Genomic DNA, 19,917 nt, shown 5'->3' with positions numbered 1-19,917 from the left:
AGGAGACATGGATGAGATGTGGGCAGTGCCTGCCTTCATGGCTGCCTTTAAAACAAAGGGAGAGCAATGTTCAGGAAGCAGGCTTCTCTGGGAGAGCATGGGGGTCAGATGGTGTCTGGGAATCCATGACCAGAGAAACCTTCCTGACAGAAGCATCACTGTAATGGTAAACTTCTGAAAAACACACTTCTTTTAATATACAAACTAACACTGAGGTAAAAGCCTATTTTGCTCAGAAATGCGTAACAATCCACACTGACAAAATTGCTGTGACATCCATGCAGTAAGTATCATCATGTTAGGGTAATCACCATTATCTACACTTTGTGGGTGACAAGTACAATGCACCAACAGCACCTAGCTACAAGAAAACTATCAAAACTCTCTCACCTCCACTCTGCCTGGCTCAGCCCCTGTGCATGGGTATATCATTGGGTCCTGCAAAGCCTCAGCATCACCCACAGCACCCTGGGCTGTCTCCTGTGCTCTGCCTGTGGCCAGGTGCAGGTTAAATTAATTCAGAGCTGAGTTGCAATGGGAGTACAGCTTCATTCGTAACTCCTTAATTAGCTTTATATCCTGTGTGCAGTGTCTTCCCCTGTGCTAATCCCCATCCAGAGCATCCCCAACACTCAGCTCTGGCTCAGCATGGGGACACCAAAGTGGACGGTGGATGGTGCAGGTCCAGCCCTGCCTCCTTGGGTCACTTCTCACCATTTGTCCTGGAGCATCTCGCAGGTGTCCAGGCACCCACACCTGCAGGGAGATGCTGGTTTATTGGCTCCAGCAACACTCCAGTCCTCCTTACCTGTGCATCACTCAGGCACCAGCCTCTCCCTGAACATTTTCCATGTCTCCCTCCTAAAATGCTTTCCTGGCTGCGCTGGTGCTGGATTTCTTGTGGGAAGGTGCCCTCCTGTGGCTAAGCGTGAAACCCTCGCTGCTTTGCCTCAGAACTGTCAGCCAAAGCCACCTCAGTGAAATACCGAGGTGGTATATTATTATATTAATAAGCAAGGCTCTAAGCACAGCCTCCCCGCGATAAGGCTGACCGCCCACCACCCGCCTCCAGCCCTCCTTTCGGCCACAAATCAGAATTAAAAAGGCCTGATCCTCACATCTTCGTTATGTTTTGACTTCCTCCTAGTTTTACAGGGACACTTGGTAGGCATCACCTGCTGTTATTCCTTGGGGACAGCCCTTGCTGCTGGTCACTGTTCTTGAGGCTTGGCTGAACCCCAGGGCCTGGAGGCAGGAGCAGAGGCCCCGGGCAGGTCGGTACCCACATAAAGGGGCTCTGAGGTCCTAGGCCAGAGCAGAACAAGGCCCAGCAGCTCCCCACAGAAAGAAATAAAAAATTGGAACAACTTCAAGAAGATACTATGAGGTTTTACCCTGAAACAGAGTAAATGCCCATGAAACCATGTCTTCTCACCTTGGAGAACTGAAAAATGCTTCTTCTGCACTGGTTTGTCTTTCAGACAACATGCTTTTACTGGTATTTCTTTCAGCTCACGAAACCAAGAAAAGTTTCATTACTTGACTCTTTTCTAAACAGTATTGGTGTCACTTGTTCTACACTACGCCATACATACTGGAGTTGGAGTCAATGATCCTTGCAGCTCCCTTTCAATGCAGGCCATTCTACAATTCTGTGATTTTTGGTTCCTATAAACTCGCTGCTCCAAACCACAGAGAAACGCTGGGGCAAAATACAGGGCACCCCTTATACTTCATATATCTGCACCTATTTTGGGTCAGCCTGTCCTTTCCCTTTAGTTATTATGTTTCTGATAAAAAATGTCAAGATTAGAGGCAACTGCAAAACCCAGGAAGCAGCGAGCTGTCCTGGATGACCCAGCTCCTGCTCAAAACCAGGAGGCCAGAGACATAGGCCAGAACAGGGAAGGGGACCTGCATTCAGTGCTGATTATTCAAACTCTGTCAAAAGTTAAATCAGAAGTGAAATCTGGACTACAGAATCACCACCCTACGTCTTTTGCTTCTTCAGGAGAGGGAAAAAATATTTAAGCGATGACACATTTCCCTTAGTTTTACTGCCACAAGAGTTTGGCAAACAAATGTTCAGCCTGCCCAAACAACGAAACGGCTACCAGCCAGCAAACTTAAAAAGCACTTTGCTATCAGCCAGCAGCAATGGCACAAACAACCCTGTACCCAGCTCCCAGTAACACATCATTTGGCCAAACCATGCCTTATGTGTGGGTGACATAGTGAGAGGAAGGACATTTTGGTCCAAATATCTTTGTTTCCATGGATACTTAAGATACAAATTTAATGAAACCTTTCATGTGACCAAGGATTTCAGAAGAAAAATTCTCATAAAATGAGATGAGCCTGAAGTGATATAGCAGTGACCTCTGATTTACTTTAAGTTGAGCTACATGAAAATAAAAGCTTTTGACACACATAGCCAATTAAACCTAGGGTTCTTGTTTTCCTGGGGGAATAAATCAAACTCACAGAAGTTAGAAAAGCCAGCCAGGTTCAGACAGGCCAATATTCAAGCTTTCAGTGTTCCTGGGACTCTTCCATGCATAAATACCCTGGCTGCTGGTCACTAAGACAATAAAATTATGATTTGTCTTTATGATGCACTGTAAACATGAATCCTGTTAAACTCTCCACTATACAGCAAGCATGACCCACATTTGCTGCCTCGTATTTCTTCTCTGATCCATTCAGCTGTGTGCATTTTGGTCATTCACTGTGCCAGCAGTACCCCTGCCTGTGGGGCTGCACAGGGAGGTGGAGGTGAGGGCTGAGCTACCTGCTAATTACCAGCACAACAGAACTTTGAAACCAAGGAAAAAAAAAAAAAAAGAGCTTAATTTGTACAGGGGTGCAAGTTTTTAATTGCCTTCTTATATAACCTCTCCTGACAACAAGTTTTAGAAGAAAAACACTGTTCATTTTTGTTTTTTTAAAAAACACCTGCCCTTGCAATTAATCTTTTGGATGCTTTATATTCAACCCAGCACAGAACAGCAGCAGTGGGTACAATTAAAAAGCAGAGGGTTTTCTGGTATCACCTTGGCAGGGCGTGTTTTATGTGTGCAGCACCAAAATGGCAGCCTGGACTTGGATCCAGCTTTACAGGCACAGAGGAGTGATGTAAGCCATTTCCCAAGTTATCCCCAACATAGAAGACTATAATTGAATATTACACCTGGGTGTTTAAGTTTTCATGACTCTCTGTTCAATCCAAGTCATTAATGAGAGTTGCTCATGGTTTTCTAGTTCCCCAGTGCACAAGAAGGTAGCAATGCCTCCATGCCTTCTCCATGATCTCTAGGGTATAAAAAATACAAAATACATTATGAAAGTCTCTCACTTGTTTCATTTTATGGTAAGCTTAACATTATTTTCAACTACAGCTACAAGAAAATGCATTGTATAAGGACAAGAGTACTTCCCCCTCCTTTCTCTTCCACAAGTGACTAAACAAGCTTGGAGCATCTCTCTTGAAGCCAAGAGAAGATGAACACACATTGGGGTGTCCCACCTGAGAAGCACACAGCACACAGGCTGAACAGCTGCACTTGGACATACACGGTACCTGCTCCCTGGGAGCTGAGGTCCATCGGCCACAGCAAAGTGATGCTGAGACCATGCAGCTTCTTGTCGGAGCACGGGATCTACCTCTGTGCCAAGGATCCAGAGCTTGGCAGGGGCTGCCCAAAGCCACGCTGTCCTGCACTGCTCCAGCAGTTTTCATTCACTGCAGGCAGAAGGCATCCCTCATATTAGGAAAAGATTACTCCTGCATGTATCAAAACCCATGATTAAGAACTCAGTAGTACCTGTAGCAGTACCCTCATTGAAAAAACAGCTGTAAGGCAAAAATCCACCCATTTTACACTTGGCAGCAACTCCTGCTCTCAGCCTGACAGCTTCCAGGCTCAAATGTCAATTCTCTCCTGTCAAAGAGCTCCCGTATGATCTGGCTTGTTTCCTTAACACAAGCGCTGTTTGTCAATGCAGTTATTATTGAGTCAGACACGAAATCCAGCTCTAGAGTGCTCCCTGCCACTGGGGAGCAGGCATTCCTGAAATCCCAGCCCAAGAGAACTGCCTGACAGTGTCAGGCTGCAAATCACCATCCCCTTCTGGGGCAGCCTGGTCTCTCGTTTCCCCCCTCCCCTCTCGTGCAAGAGCCTAGCTGCCAAACCACATTACAGAATTGCCTTCTCCTCATGACCAGTCATGTCCAAATTCCAAGCTGCAGGCATCCCCCAAGGACTGGTTCAGTTCTGCAGCCCACCACGCGTGGAGCTCCCTGAAGTACCCAGATGTGCTCCGCCACCAGCAGGGAAGACAGGCAGCAGCCAGTACGGCACTGACAGAACCAGTAGCTAGGCTTGGCATGAAGGTTTTCTTCTCCAGTGCACGGGTAGAATGCCTGCATGAAGGCGTGCAAGTGGCACCTCTTCCAGCGTAACTCAGTGTGGTCCAGTTGTTAGTCATGTTGGTTTCCAGCCACAAAATACAGGGCCCCCACATACACACCTGTGGGAATTACTGGAGGAGACTGTTCCCCTACCTGCCAAGATTGCCAGGCAACTTTACCCATATATAAAGAGGAATCTATGTGTCTGTGTTTCAGGAATAAATCTTCAAAGTAAATTTGTTTCCCTGGAAATTGGGTCTGTCTTCAGGCCATTGCCATGTATCACGAAATCCAGTCACTAAAGCATGATACAGTTGAACTAGATGACTGTTGGAAAAGCACAGCTTAAATTAATCTCTATTTTACATATATTTGTCTGTGTGTCTTACCATATGAATTAATCAGCAGTTACTCAAAAGGTCACTATATGACAACCTTTCAAAGCCAGGTATACAAAAATTGTATCATTGATCAGGAGAGGTTAATAATAGCTTTGTAATACCATTATTTAACTTTTTTTTTCCTGTTTGCACCAAGGTTCTCTTCAATTCCAGTACATCAAGTTTTGTAATGTTTACTGTAAAAATAGCTTTTCAGCTTTCCATATATAGCTTTGTTTTGGAGGCTCGTTTATCATGCTCTGAAGTAACTGAAAGCTCTGGCAATTGAAGAGCTTCTCTCTAAAAAGAGAACTCGAGGAATACTGAATTCTGTAGAAGAAACCAAGAGATCTCCCTCTTGTGGTCTTCTACATGAACAGTCTTGACTACATTTTTGAGTTCAGAAGTGTCTGAATCGGTGTTTTCTATCATCAAGTACTAACAGAAATTGCAAGTATGAAGCTTTCTTCCTAGAAAGAATGAGAAAGAGATCGTTTTCACTTCACTTTTTATCTACATGGTATTTTCTTGCAGAAAAACCAGAGATTTAAAACGCAGAGCTGTCTCCTGTATGCCACCACTTGAAAGAAAATGGAAAAAAAAAAAAACAGTTACAGAATGAAGTAGATGAACAAACCTAACAATGCAGATGGATGTTAGGTTTATATAGATCAGTGCTATCTAGATGAACATATAAACTGTAGTTCTAAGAAGCTCACACTTCTGCTTATACAATGCACATAGTGATCTCTATCTTACAAGCCAATCTTACTCATTAAAAACAACAGCGGATATGTAGGAACCCATGCTCACAACTTCCCATGTAATGATATGAACAAGTCTGACACAAACATAAAAAGAAATTTTGTGCCTTTATTGGAATGGTGTTAGGCTTTAAATACACCAATTTTGATAACCTGATTATTTGGTTTTAATTAGAAATGACACTACAGAACTGCAATACTGGTCCAACAGTCTTGTCTTTTTTTTTTTTTTTTTTTAAAGCAAGAGATAGAATGAAAATGCACCGAGTAATCAGAAAGCACTAGCAGGCATCAGTTAATCCAAGATACTAGCTTCTTAGTTCCAAAAGCACTCGCATCATGTGGAACAGGATTTAGACTGGTCATGATTTTCAAGAACTAGTTGCATGAGTCTTAATGACTTTTCTTTAATTTACTTTAAAGATGGTCACTGGTAGTTTTTTTCTCAAATATTACAGTTTCTTTAATTCATATTTTTCCTCAAAGTATAAAAAAAGTAAGAAATATAAACAAGCTCCTGCGTTGTACCCATAAAAGGGTACAACTGAAGCATTAGAGAGCTGACTATCTACACACCGTCAAATCCCACCAAATCTTGGATAATTCTTTAATATACAAAATATCAGGGCACAGAAAGAACTAAAACCCACTTTGTTTGTTACGCACAAGTCAAATAATCTAAAGAAAAAACGTGATCATTTTGGCTTTCCACTACATCCGCATGTTCAGACACTTAAAGTAATCCTGTTTAATTGCGTTTGGTCTTTTTCTTATTGTCAAGGCATGTTTGTTATCTTAATACCAGCCATCAGACAAACGAGTGATCAGAAAAACTCCTCCCCACCTCCCTATCCCTGACCCCTGCAAGGTCAGCTTTAAGACATGACTCCAAACACTGGGTTGTGACGACAGATGCTAGGACCAATTTCTTCATAATCTTTTTTGGTATGGCATACTTGGTAGAATTCAGGCTGTAAAGAGGAAGAGAAAAAAATAGTCAACAACACTATAATTTACATAGCAAATGGGAAAAAGCAAATACAGATGATTTGGAAGACCTAAAGTAAGTACTATTCATCACACCAAACCAAAACGTACTATAAAAAAAAAAACACAGAAGTAATTCAGCTTTCATTTGCTCTTTTAGAATTTCCAAATCCAATACAAAATCTTTGAGGGAGAGTGTAGTGTTTCTTACCTAAAAACTATCAGAAATCCCCCAATTGCATTCGATATGAACTACATGGTAGATGAGAAACCCAAAAACATATCCAGGCCTAAAACACGTTTAGCTTTATAGCTAACTTACTGTGGAAGCCAGCATTGATCCTCCAAACCAAACAGCGTATCTTTGCATATGGTGTGTAATGACTTGTACATCAATGGGCTTAGGCTATAAAATAATTTAAAAAAAAAAAAAAAAAGGAATATATTAACATTTGCTTTTGTTAGTTAAAAAAAAAATCATTTAAAGGACTATATTCCAAGCTTACTAATCACAAAATAGTTTTTCTTAAATGGTTGGTATGTAAACACACAATTATACTATCAGATTTTCATTTGTACAACCCAGACTAAGAAATAAGTGTTTGTTTATTAGCAAGAGCTATCTACTTTTCAGATATTTTAAGGTATTTGCATTCATGCCAATTTTCTCAACAGCTCTACCACCCTCGTTCCTCTCAGATTATCCACCTTCAATTTTCTGTTTAATTTCCTTCAGGGAATAGCTATGCAATTGCAAGAATAGATCCATACTACTTATCCCTTTTCAAAGAAGGCTTCTGAAACTTTGTTTTTAAATTTTGTGTCATTATTTTAACAAAGCATTAGTTGCAGATCGATCAAAAATTTAGCTATGATCAATGCACAGCTGTGCTTTTCCAACCTATAACATAAAGGTCTGTCTCACAAAGAGAACTGAGAATAACCTGAGTTACTTGAGCTAAGGAACTGTTTATAACAAACTTCAGAGTTGCCTCCATGGCATATTACGAAAAAGCATTTTTTTTTTTTTTAAGTATTGTTCGAGCTTGTCTAGCTACATTACTACTAAAAATTAAGTGAGAAAATCACTTCATTATTGACTTAAAAATATTCTAACGTGCTAATATCTTTTATGTATTCAGAGTCAACAGAAAAAAATGCAAAAATAAGATCAGAGGTAAGAAGTAGAATGCATGTAAACTAAAGAACATGCAGTTCAGTGAGAATATTAATTCATTTCAGAGTATCATAGGATAATTCAGATGGGAACAGAACTCAGTGTCTCTAGTTCAGTCTCCTGGAGGTCAAAGGAAATTATTCAGAATTTTATCCAACCGAATCTTCAAAGGATAGTGACCACACAACCTCTCTGTGCAGTTACCCATCCAACACCCAATTATCCCCAAGGAGATTTTCCTTACATCCAAGCTCAGACTCTGCTGTCCTTCACGTGGTCACCATGCAGCACTGTCAAGGGCCTGGTTGCACCTTGATAGCCTCCACACAGGTTCCAAGGGGGCTGCTATTAGGACCCCACAAAGATTTGACTTCTCCAAATAAGCCACCTCTCTCAGCTTTTTTAAAGGGCAAATACTCTAGTCCTTTAGCTACTATTGCTACTAGTGGCTTTGCACTGAGCCTGTGCCACACCTTTTAGTGTCTTTATGAAATACAAAATACTGTTTTGAAATACAAAACAGTACTGTAGCTTCCTACAATGTTATACAAATGGCCCCCAGAAACAGTCTTCAACTCTCTACAATATATCAATCTCTGAAAAGCCTGTAGAAGAACCTTAAATGAAGGTGAGAAAATTTCTAACAAGACTGTTGTTCCAGTATGTTATTTTTGCATTTTCCAGGTAACAAGGGATAGAAAGCTGCTAGTTAAATGCATTGGCTACAAGAACTAACCTTCAGTCTGCCACCACTAAGTTCTTCACTAAGTTTCAGTCTTGCATCAACTGTCCTCTTCAAGTCTCGCTGCAAACGGCGACCAAAGTCCCTGAACATGGTTGAACCTCCAGAGAGGACAATATTCTGTTTAAGGAAATAAAAAAAATAAAGGTGAAGACCTACAGTTAATTTTTTAATTAATCTACTCCTTTTTTTTTTATTTTTTTTTTAAACACAGTTAACAGGTATGCTATTACCCTGGTTTAAGTTGTTTAACACTTATACACAACAGAATATGAATTCAAAGAGGCTGTGATATTAAAACTGACTATGCTTTAAAATTCATTTATATCTTAGTGTGTCTCACTTCTTTCACTTAGGTTTACACTTTCCTTATTTCTTTCCTTCACATATAACTTTTCAGAATGGGATGTCTCATTACTCAAAAGTAAATATAAAGCTTTCTGCATGTTGGACACTCTTCCAGAAAAGGTTTCTGCTTTTGAAATTGCTTTTTTTTTTTTTTTCCAAACCGTGTTGCCAATACATATTTCAATATAAACCACAATCCTTCTAAAACAAGTATTAAAAAACATTTTAGCTACATACCTTATAGAGAGGACGCCTAACATCAATGGGACAATTCTGAATAACTTCATCTACTACTTCTGAGATTGGTTGTGTAAAGTCAGGATTAGCAAACTACAAGCAAGAATAAAAAAACAGTAAGTCAACATGCAGGACCATATACTGCAAAGAAAAAGGGGCTAAAAATAGAAAGGGGAAAATAAAGAACCATCCCATTATACTAGGGATACAGTGAAAGTGAAAAAGCTAATGGAATATATTACTTAGCTATATTTACTGACATTTATAAAAGTTTGGAAAGAACAGTAAACCTAAACTATCTATTTTGCTATTCTCCTATACAGCTTTTGTTAACCACAATGGGTCAAAGAATACATGACCTTCTCAGACGCTGAGAGCTGAAGCAAAACACCCTAACATGAAACAAAAGCTTTCACAGGAGAACATAGAGAGGAATTCAAGGAAAAGAAAAACAAAGATTTATTTCCAGTTAATTTTTCCCTACACTGGAAAGAGAACTTAAAATAGCTGATACCAATTTACCAATGCAGAAACCTTAGTTGGAATTACCACTTCAATAATTTACAAATACTATTTGTAGGACACCATCTAAAATGTACCTAAAACAAAAGGTGAAGACAATTCAAATCAACTTACCTCAGGATGGAAGAAAATCTCTGGCCCCAGGAATCTCTCATAACCAACATCTATGGTAAATTCTTTCTTTGAGATAGCATTAATTCCAGTATACTGTTTAATCCACTTTGTACCATCTGTGTCATACTTGTTAAACTCTTTTACTAAGTCAGGGCAAACATAACTAAAACGTTCCTGAAAATTAAATATATACAGTTGTAAGTATCTTGTTAAGTAGAGCAGAAAACATGGTATCAACTTTGTAAAAGTATAGTGATTTGAACCTTCAAGAATAAGAGTTTGAAACTGGCAAATAATCTTCCTCAAAAACAGCTGAACTGATGTTTACTGCATACAGTAATAGCTCTGCTACTAGAAATCATTTCTGTGCAGCACTGAAAGCAGCACATCTTGCTGGGTTAAATTACTTTTCTTCTGTTTTTCCCTCTAAACTTCTATAGCAATGAGAAATGAGTTCTAAAGTATACTGAAGAACTGCCATAGAAACACTGTTAAAGCATACTTTAAGCTGAGTGTCTTTCAAAATAGCTCTGTACTGTAAAAAAATATATCAACATTATTTCTGAATGAGTGATTACAGCTCTTTACATTACACATCCCACCAAGAACATTTTCTACTAAATAATAAAGGGGAGGGACAAATGAAGATTGAAATTCTAGGCCAAAGTGCGGACAACCCAACAATACATCTTAAATGCAATGTATTTAATGCTTAGACATTTTAATATTTACAAACAGAGCAACATTATTTAGAAGACAATGACTGAGATAATGTATTTTTAAAACGTATATTGAACTCTGTTCTCAAACAACCCAAACATTTACAATGTTCACGTTACCTTCACTGCTTTAGCTGTTTCCAAGGATTGTTCAGGAGGAATTCCTACTTCTCGTTCTCTCAGCAGCTGCTGAATGAAGTATGTTATATCTCGCCCTGCAATTGGAATGTGTTTGATACAGCTGCCAATCACGTATCCTTCAGCCTATAAATAAAAATGAAAGAAAGACATTTACAAGAATTCAACAAAGCTTAGAATGGAGACAGAAAGAGAGTCTAAACACCAATTCGCTACCTATGATTGCAAAACTGAAGCATTTTAAGACCAGCTCTTAATTACCAGAAGTACACTTCTTCAGTTGCACTATTTTACTTTTGCAGTGTTTTGCTTTGTGTTTGATTCCCAATTACTACAAGGTTCAGAGGAACAGGAAGGCCACTAACATATAAGGCAGACAGTTGCTATACTTGCTATTCCTTGGCCTTCATTCTCTCTTTAAAATGAGGTTACTCTTACCAAAAAGATCAAGGTACCTTGTACTGTACAACATTTTAAAATAAACAATTTGACTCTACAGTCACAGCCATGTTACAATCCACATGAACCAAAATTAATTTTCTGAAAGCAGGGAGAAAATGAATCATTTCAGCACATTAACTGAGATGGCTTAGGAAGTGAGGCTGGGATACATTCACCCATCAGCCTACCCTTACAAATCATATTCATACCAGGGGACAGTATTGGGGCATTTAAAATATCTGGTCTAAATGCAGAAACCAAAAACATTTTAAAAAGCACAAGATATTGAAACCATTTTAAAAAGCAATTTGCACTACTAAGTGCAATTAGAAAATAGCTTAGCTAAACAAGGTTTGAAATCCCAACTGTTTTGTCAAGCCTTATTAAGAATATGCCATCTCATGAACAGTCTGAACAAATAATTGCCGCTATATTCCACCAAGATTAATAAGAAATTTCTACATTACAGCATAGTTTTGCTCACAAACAATGCTACTGTCTGGTATAACCAATAAAATAACACCTGAGGTTAGTGTGGCAGGATAAAGCTTTATATAGATTTTGGTCTGTAAAAATTGTAATCTAAATTTTTTCAAAAAAAAAAAAAAAAAAAAGTTATGGTGCCTAGACATACATTTATTTCCTCAATGGGAAAGGGGCAGAACCATGTTAGCTGCCATTTGAAATAAAGAACACTACTGAATGCTCCAATTTTAAGTACGTAGCTTTGTAAAAGGAAATACATGCCCACTGTGAACATAGCAATTTGACAGTTAAGAAACTGTAGTTATAAGCGTTAATTATTTAATAAAATATATGATCATACCAGCTTTTGCTTTTAAAAATAATATAAGGGAACAGATATTCAACATTAACTAACCTTTGATTTTTAGTCAGGTTGGAACTTCTGTTTTTGCTTGTATCACTGATGCACTAGTATACTAGTGGACATTAAGCACAGATTGAGAAAAAACTGTAAACAATGCTGCATCTACCCTTAAATATTCTGCATCATTTTCTAGCAACACAAACTGGAAATATAATAAAGCCATAAAATTTCACTGATCACTTCGCATGGCCTTACAAATCTTCATTTAGGGTAAATCTTTGAAAGACAATATGCCCTGACAAACTCAGGGTGCAGAAATGTTCTTCCAAAAGTTTCTGCACTAGCAAGTAAACAAAAAGCCCCACACCTACCAACCTGGCAATTATCTGACATTTTTGAAGAATCCTAGCTATACTTCAGTCTGCATGAATGAAGACTTCAGAGAAGCTGCAGGACAAACTGTTCTCCAGGTAAGTTGTTTCTATAGTGTTGATGTACACTTACCACAGGAATGACATGAGTGACACCATCGCCACTGTCTATGACTGTGCCGGTCAGCGTCCGTTCTCCTACTTGTCTTGACGTCCAAGATGCAGCTAAGGCAAGGACAGCCTTGTAAAAGAATACAAATGAAAGATTCATCTTAATAATTCGTCTTAATAAATCCATTGCAAATCCCACCTTCCACTACTACTTCCAACAAAACAGTAACATGCACAATACATTCCATTTATTACACAAATGTCCTAGCAACAGAAAGGAAGATTTCCTGTGCTGTAAGCAAAGACAGTAAGACCACTGGAGCTTACTAGCATTCAGTCTACTTCTATAAACAAGCAACAGTTTTGCAGGCTAAGGAGAGCATCACAAAATGACAGGGCCATAAAATCCATTATTTCCATTAGATGAGTATACAACTACTGCAATTTTTACCCAATCCAAATCTTTAGCATCTAAGCATTCTCTCAACAGTAGAAATAAAATTGAATTGTAAGCTGAATATGATAAATTGAGAGCAACATATTACAGGGAAGACCAACACAAAGTTTTATGAAGGAACCAGGGTTAAAAACTTTCATACTGAAGATGAAAGGGTATTTGTCTTTTTCTACACAATGGGAGGCAAAAAAATGACGTTGTCAAAAATGTGGTATTTCTCGCAGTTACTTTATTATTATAGCATGGTAAACCGGCTGGGAGAAAAGTAAATTCACAAGCCATCTTGCAAAGTAATGAGATTTTGCCCTGAAGGAATCATAAAAGAACGATGGGTCTGAGTTTGCAGAGGGAAGAACCAAATAAAAACTTGAAGAACTGAGGGCATCTTCTAGTGAGCTCCTGCTAAACAGTATTCTAGGTATTTTAAAATGTTGTATTAAGTAGTACTTTCACCTTATCTCCAAGTTACAAATTTCCAGTGGAAATGTGATTCTGTGCTATTTCAGAAGTTATGAACAGAAGTCATCAAGAAGTACATCATGCTCTCAAAATTGAAGTCCAGCGGAACAAAGTGTCTCCTTATACTAAAATAACTTTATCTACATGTAAACAAGAAAAACCTTTGTCTTAAATTGTGCTTACAAAAAAAGTTTCATTAGTTTGCTTCGTTTTTTTTTTCTCCACTATTGACAGAAATATCCTCTTAAAAGCTGCTAATGAAAAGAAACTTGTGGTCATTTATGGCACAGAAACTGATTTGATAATATACATACCCAAGAGTTTACAAACAAAAAAGGCTGCATAAATGCAGTTTTTGCCTTCTGATGCTTTCTAAGCATGTTCAAACAAACATCCTTTTTGCTACTTCATATTAAGAGTGGTATAGTTCTTGGCCTACTACCACAATTATCACAATTTTTGTTTATGATGCAGCAAGATTTTATACTTTCTAGTGCCATTCTATACCCAGACAGGAGGAACATATCTAGGCAGACATCTAGCAGTGGAACTAGTGATGTAGAGTACATAAAAGTATTCCAAGCATCACTCATACAATTTTCCTCAGTGAATTTGTGAACCGTAGCCCTAACTTTCAATAGTCCTGCTCTTACCTGAACAGCAATATATAGCCCTGGAACATTGAAAGATTCGAACATGATTTCAGCAGTGTATTCTCTATTTTCTGGAGTATTTAATGGAGGCTCAGTCTGTGGGACAAAAAAGAAAATTTTATTTACACTGAAATCAAATACGTCTTTCAAAAACCACCTGTAAGTACATTTTGAAAGATGAGCCATTCAACAACAACAGAATGTAAAAATAGTAAGGTGCAAATGCTCCTATTAAATGCCAATGGTGTAATGAAGAAAATCTAGAAGCTCCCTTGACAATAATATATTTTTTGTAAATCACACTGCAAAAACACGATCTGAGTGAAAACGGAAAAAAACATAAGTTTAGACATTAGAATAATTATTTTTTAAGCATTCACATCAATAGTCCCTTCTGTGGCTCGGTCAGCTCATCTATAACTTTTCTTTCACAGAGAATCAAGGACTATTAACCTAAACATGTCAATAGCTACATTTTACCACATGAAGCACAGCAATTAAGAAAAAACAATTCATTGAACAAATTTTTCTTCAAGAAGCAATCATTATAAAACAAGAGTATACACGATCAGCTGTAGAAACGCACTTAACAGAGGAACTAGCAACTGTGTACGATGCTATAACAGCACACTGTAAGTTTCATAAAAGTACTATGCATACTATTAAATCTCTCCTTTAAGAGTGCATTTTGAGTTGTGGCACAGGGTATTTCAGAAGTATCTATCTTTTATTGCATTAACCATATAAGGGTAAAGACAAGAAGGAGTCTGACTTAATGAATGTGATACAAGAAGTCATGGCGACAAACAGCAACATGGGAAAGCCCAATTATTTATTCATAGGGAAAAAAAAGAGTAGCATGAGGGTTGGTAAAACAGTGGAGGAGGTGCCCATTGGCACCTCAACCCTTGGAGATATTCAAAGCTTGGCTGGACAGTCCTAAACAACCAGATCCGATTACACCTGCTTCAAGGACACGGTTGCATTAGATGGCCTTTAACAAGGATGGCCAATGCAAAATTCCAAATCACTCTATAAAATCCACACAAACATATTGCTTATTTTGATGGCTTTAAAGGAAACGCAAAGGAATAGCAGAGTCTTCAGAATAACATTTGATCCCAACTCAAATTCAATACACCCAAATATGACAATCAATCCTTCTGAATTCCACAAAGAAAGGAGACAGAAGTTTTACTCTCTAGACACACCACACTGGTGACAGTACTGTAAAAACAAAACAGATGCAATTTCACCAAGTCAAAACACAAGGGTACTTTTTTTGCCTCAAATTTAAACATCATTATTGAACTTAGCTGATAAGTAATAAAAGAGGGAGGAGGCAAAGGTGCACTGGGTAGAATTCAGAAGGGAAATAATTTTGCAGTTCAGACACTGGCTTTTAACATCTTTAGGGTATTGAGGAACTTGGATGTGATAAACCAAGCCAGAAAAGCGTCACAGAAATTGTATTCACTTTAGTTTTCAAGTTAAGCATATTCATATTTAAAAATTATTCCATGAACCAGCATAAAATTATTATTAGTCATATACTACTTCATAGTTTTACTTACCAAAAGAAAATAATGATCCTCAGGTTCTGCCCTTAGATACTTAAAGATTACTTGCTCCATAAACCTCTCCATCAGGTCCCAGTCTTCAACTATACCATGGCGGATGGGCCACTGTTACAGAAAATGTAAAAACAATAATAATTATTTTTATTATTATAATAAAATAATCTGTTTTCAATTGTGGTAGAAGCATATGATCTACATTTGAAAACTTTGCATCAGGTTTTCCCTGTCCCAACCTGACACCTATTCAAAATTCTCACCTTGAACAGTAAACAACACATAACGCATTCCTCATTAGCAGAGAACGATGGTACTAGGATAAACCAGAGGATCCCCCTAGGCCAGTATCCTGATTCTGAAGAGGCTGATGGAAGATACTAAGGTACAAGAAATAATATCCTACCTCCCCTTACCACTCTCCCAGCTCCTCTTCATTTAAAAAGAAGCATGTATTCACTTTTTTTTTCCCCAAAATTCCCATAGACTCCCAAAGATCAGCAAAACTGATATGTGTCGTGGTTTAACCCGGCTGGCAGCTAAACACCACGCAGCCGTTCGCTCACCCTCCCCCCTCCCTCTCTGGGACGGGGGAGAGAAATGGAAAGTGAAGCTCGTGAGTTGAGATAAAGACAGTTTAATAAGACAGGAAAATAATAATAATAATACAATGATGATAATAGTACTACTACTAATAATATGTACAAACAAGTGATGCACAATGCAATTGCTCACCACCCGCTGACCGATGCCCAGCCTAACCCCGAGCAGTCCGGCCCCCTCCCCTCGGCTAGCCACCCCTATATATTGTTTAGCATGACGTCAGATGGTATGGAATACCCCTTTGGCTAGTTCGGGTCACCTGTCCTGGGTCTGTCCCCTCCCAGCTCTTACTGCACCCCCAGCCTGCCTGTTGGCAGGACAGAGCAAAAGTCTGAGGTGTCCTTGGCTTGGTATAAGCACTGCTCTGCAACAATTAAAACATCGGGGTGTTATCAGCACTCTTCTCATCCTAAGCCAAAACACAGCATTCCACCAGCTACTAGGAAGAAAATTAATTCTGTTCTAACTGAAACCAGGACAATATGATACCAAACCTTATCTTCCATTAAAATAGTTAATAAAAGAAGATTAGCCATCTAAGAAACATTCATAAGCTATTTACCAGGTACATGATTTTTTTCCTAAAGAACAGTGGAAAATTAGTTTAAATGTCTCTGATACCTTGGTTGCATAAGTTGGTTTTTCTATTGCTTCATCCCCGATAAAGAAGTCTAAATCATCAACACCTTTCAAGACCCTCCTCTGTGCTTGATCCACCACTTTTGCTGATTCTTTGATAGCAATACCTTTAACAAAGAACATAAATAATGCTGTAGGTTATACGTCCCGCACTTCAAAAGAAACAAAAGGAAACCCCACATTCAGAAATAGGAAAACACCAACTGTATTCATCCTTCGGTTCAGGCATAAACACAGAAAACCTAAATAAAACACAAATAATTTGAGTTCCCATGACAGACAGAACTAGGCTTCACATAGTAACACAATACAGATCTAAACGCAGATTTAATTTTTGGGTGCTCAACATGCAATCAGGGAGATTAAATACTAAAAGAATCAGTCTGATAGGGTATCCCTAAAGATCTCATTTTGTTCAACAAGTGGCCTAAGTTTCTCTACAGTCAGCTGTTAACACCCAAAAGAAAGGAATGCAGGGGTAGGAGTTGTGCAAAGAGCAAGACAGAAGACACATTGCTATTATATAAATCAATATTTCATTTTACTTGCTCCAATTTGATTTCTGGACATATTATGAAAATGAGATACAGTACACACAAAAGGAATTGAAAAGCAACTTAAAAACACAAATGCAGAAATGCACAAAAAGGAAGGATAGGACATAAGACAGTAAAAAAAAAAAAAAAGAAAGTTGGAAGATAATAAAAGGAATATTTTGAAACAAAAAGAATAGGAATTTATATGGCTGTATCATGCATCTTTAGACACTTTAAAACAGATTTTCGTAGTCTTTAATTTCTTCCTTTTAACCCTATTCCTACCTTATCATTAAGAACAGGATGGAGAGTTTCACTTAAGACTATAAATCTCTCCCTTGCTTCAAGGAATAACTGGCAAAAGTTAAGAGCTTTTATCTTGGTAATTTATTCCTTCCAGGATAATTACTCATCATAAATAAAGAAAAAATTAGAGAAATACTGACTAAGGCTAAACACAGGATCCAGGAAAGATGGATCAGCGATGAGATACCACAGGAACACAGATGTTCCCTCCCCTCCTCTTTTGCATCAGCCCCCAGGCTACCAGGGTTACAGTGCCAGCAAAACCTGATGTATTTTTTCAAGTCTTCCTGATTGCCCTAAAATACTTGCCCTTAAACAAGTGGAAAAATTCATATAATATATTAATATCAGGCTCTATTATTCAAAGGCTACGAACCAAAAGCATGCTCAAATGCAGAATTATGTCATTAATCCTCACCTTCAGCTAGGAAGTGCTATTTGCTCACAACCAAGAGAAATGTCATGAAAACAGCTGCTGCAGCCTCAAGGCTGCAGGGCAAGGGGCTGCACAGCCACAGGGCTTGGACACGTACAGCATGCTAGGCTAAAGCACCACCAGCTCAGTAGTGGCCCCATCCTTCTCCCTTCTCTTCCCATAAACAGCAACAGAAGAGCTGCGCAGCCACAGAAACTAAGAAGTGTTGTGAAAGACTGAACAGAGTAAGGCAGAAGATATTATTTTGAGCTCTTCAAGAGGAAAACTGAATCATACCACAACTTCTGTAGCGGCTTACAGGAGGGGAGAGGAAGCAAAAGGCTAGAAGCCAAAAAGCAGAGAGGTAGGTAAGAAGCAGAAGCTGAAGCTGAGCGGAAGGAGATGTTGCAAGGCCAGTGCTCGCTGCAAATGAGAAGAAGCATCTTGCCAAATACTTTTCAGGTCAGCAACACAGCTTGCAGACTTTGGGGAAGTTTTGCCGTCCAGATGTGTGTTATCACCACGACGTTTCAAGTGAGACACCAGCACTTGCCACAGCAGTCAGAAACCTTTGAGTCCAAGTGGCTGAATGCTGCTGTAAGCCGCCAGCGAGACGAGAGCTCTGCACACACTGCTGGCGGTCAGCGCTCGTGGCCAACATCAGAAACAGGGAGAAGGAAACAAGCAGAATGAAGAACTAGAGCCCCAACACACAAACGGGAACATTCATCTTGCTAAAACCAGAGCTCGGCTACCACGGTGCTGAAGACGGGCAGTGCTCCAGCAGTATCACAGGGCTTTGGCTTTGGTTTGCTTGGCACAAGAACAAGAGCTTTTAGGAAAAAAAATAAATCAATTTTTCTGCTTAACCACTCCCATGGCCTTTTTTCCTCTTTTAAAAGCAAGTAAAAGGTCATCTAATATGTAAATTATCATATTTTGAAACAGATAAATCTGGAGAACTACTGTGTTACAGAAATAGACTCCTATCTTAATATACTGTAGGAAAGCAGGATTGAGTGAATGAAAAATCAAGCAATGATCAGCTGGCAGAAGAAGATGAGAAAAGCCAATAAGTCTCTTCAAAGAATTAACCCAACATAATTTCATTTCACTTTTCACACAAACATTTGTCATCTCTACAGAAGCCAGAATTAAGCCAGGACAACAATATAAAAGAGTGAGAGATAAAAATTTGTTAATCCTAGGAGTGAGTAAGATAAGCAGAAAGTGAACCAGGGAGAAGGAATGCTGCTCCAACCTGTTCCTCAGCAAACTTTTTTTTTTTTTTTTTTTTTTTTTAAGAAATTTCGAATTGACAAATGCAACAATTATTCCCGGAAATCAAAATGAGAAACCGAAATATTTCTTAACTGTGAATATTATGAAAAAAATACAGAACTCCTTGAAAAGACCCACAGGTTTTTTTAGTAAGATATTACTTTGAAACTAACTACTACCATAATCTGTTTTCAGTTTCAGCTGTAGGAGAATTTAGACTGAAGTGCTTCTTTTTAAATACATCCTATATGAAAAGCTATCAAGAAATCCCATATTCCCCTTCTCTTCTATTTTAAAAATATCCCTGTTGTATAAATTTCTCTGCTGAATGATCTGACAACTGACTTGGTTTCAAGTGTCAGAATACCTCTTTGCTTTCGTAACAAGAAAGTAATTTTCAAATGAAATAAACCAAGTCTGAATATGCTGAAAAAAGCACGCAAGCCCTAATTATATGAAATTAAATAATTTGTCTATTTTTTTTAATTAAACTTGGCTAGGAAGCATAAAGAGCAATGTGAGGTTTTTTCATATCGATCAGTAAATCTAATGTTAAGATAAAGTTTGCATGTGAAAGACTAAATTAAATTGTAAGTTATATTTTATATGCCAGAGTTAACCACATGGTATTTGGAAAAACACATGAATTGAGAACTACGTATTAGAAGTCAATCTAGAAGAGATTGCAAGGACTCTCTCGCAT

At 38.4% G+C, this 19,917-nt stretch overlaps 1 protein-coding gene across 1 annotated transcript in view; it reads right to left on the bottom strand.

Moving 5' to 3' along the window:
• Positions 1-6,009: 6,009 nt before the first annotated feature.
• The window catches only part of ACTR3 (actin related protein 3), a 29,633-nt gene continuing 15,725 nt past the window's right edge, over positions 6,010-19,917 (bottom strand). The window contains exons 3-12 of the mRNA XM_032190204.1: positions 16,659-16,783; positions 15,435-15,545; positions 13,861-13,956; positions 12,314-12,421; positions 10,522-10,665; positions 9,683-9,856; positions 9,047-9,139; positions 8,456-8,581; positions 6,865-6,948; positions 6,010-6,526 (exon numbers count right to left, since the gene is read on the bottom strand). Coding sequence (XP_032046095.1) covers positions 6,431-6,526; positions 6,865-6,948; positions 8,456-8,581; positions 9,047-9,139; positions 9,683-9,856; positions 10,522-10,665; positions 12,314-12,421; positions 13,861-13,956; positions 15,435-15,545; positions 16,659-16,783 — 1,157 coding nt within the window. The 3' untranslated portion in view covers positions 6,010-6,430. The remainder of the gene's footprint in view (positions 6,527-6,864; positions 6,949-8,455; positions 8,582-9,046; positions 9,140-9,682; positions 9,857-10,521; positions 10,666-12,313; positions 12,422-13,860; positions 13,957-15,434; positions 15,546-16,658; positions 16,784-19,917) is intronic.

Source organism: Aythya fuligula, chromosome 6 (genome assembly GCF_009819795.1).
Source record: "Aythya fuligula isolate bAytFul2 chromosome 6, bAytFul2.pri, whole genome shotgun sequence".
NCBI lineage: Eukaryota > Metazoa > Chordata > Aves > Anseriformes > Anatidae > Aythya > Aythya fuligula.
This window is presented reverse-complemented; position numbering and strand designations above follow the sequence as displayed.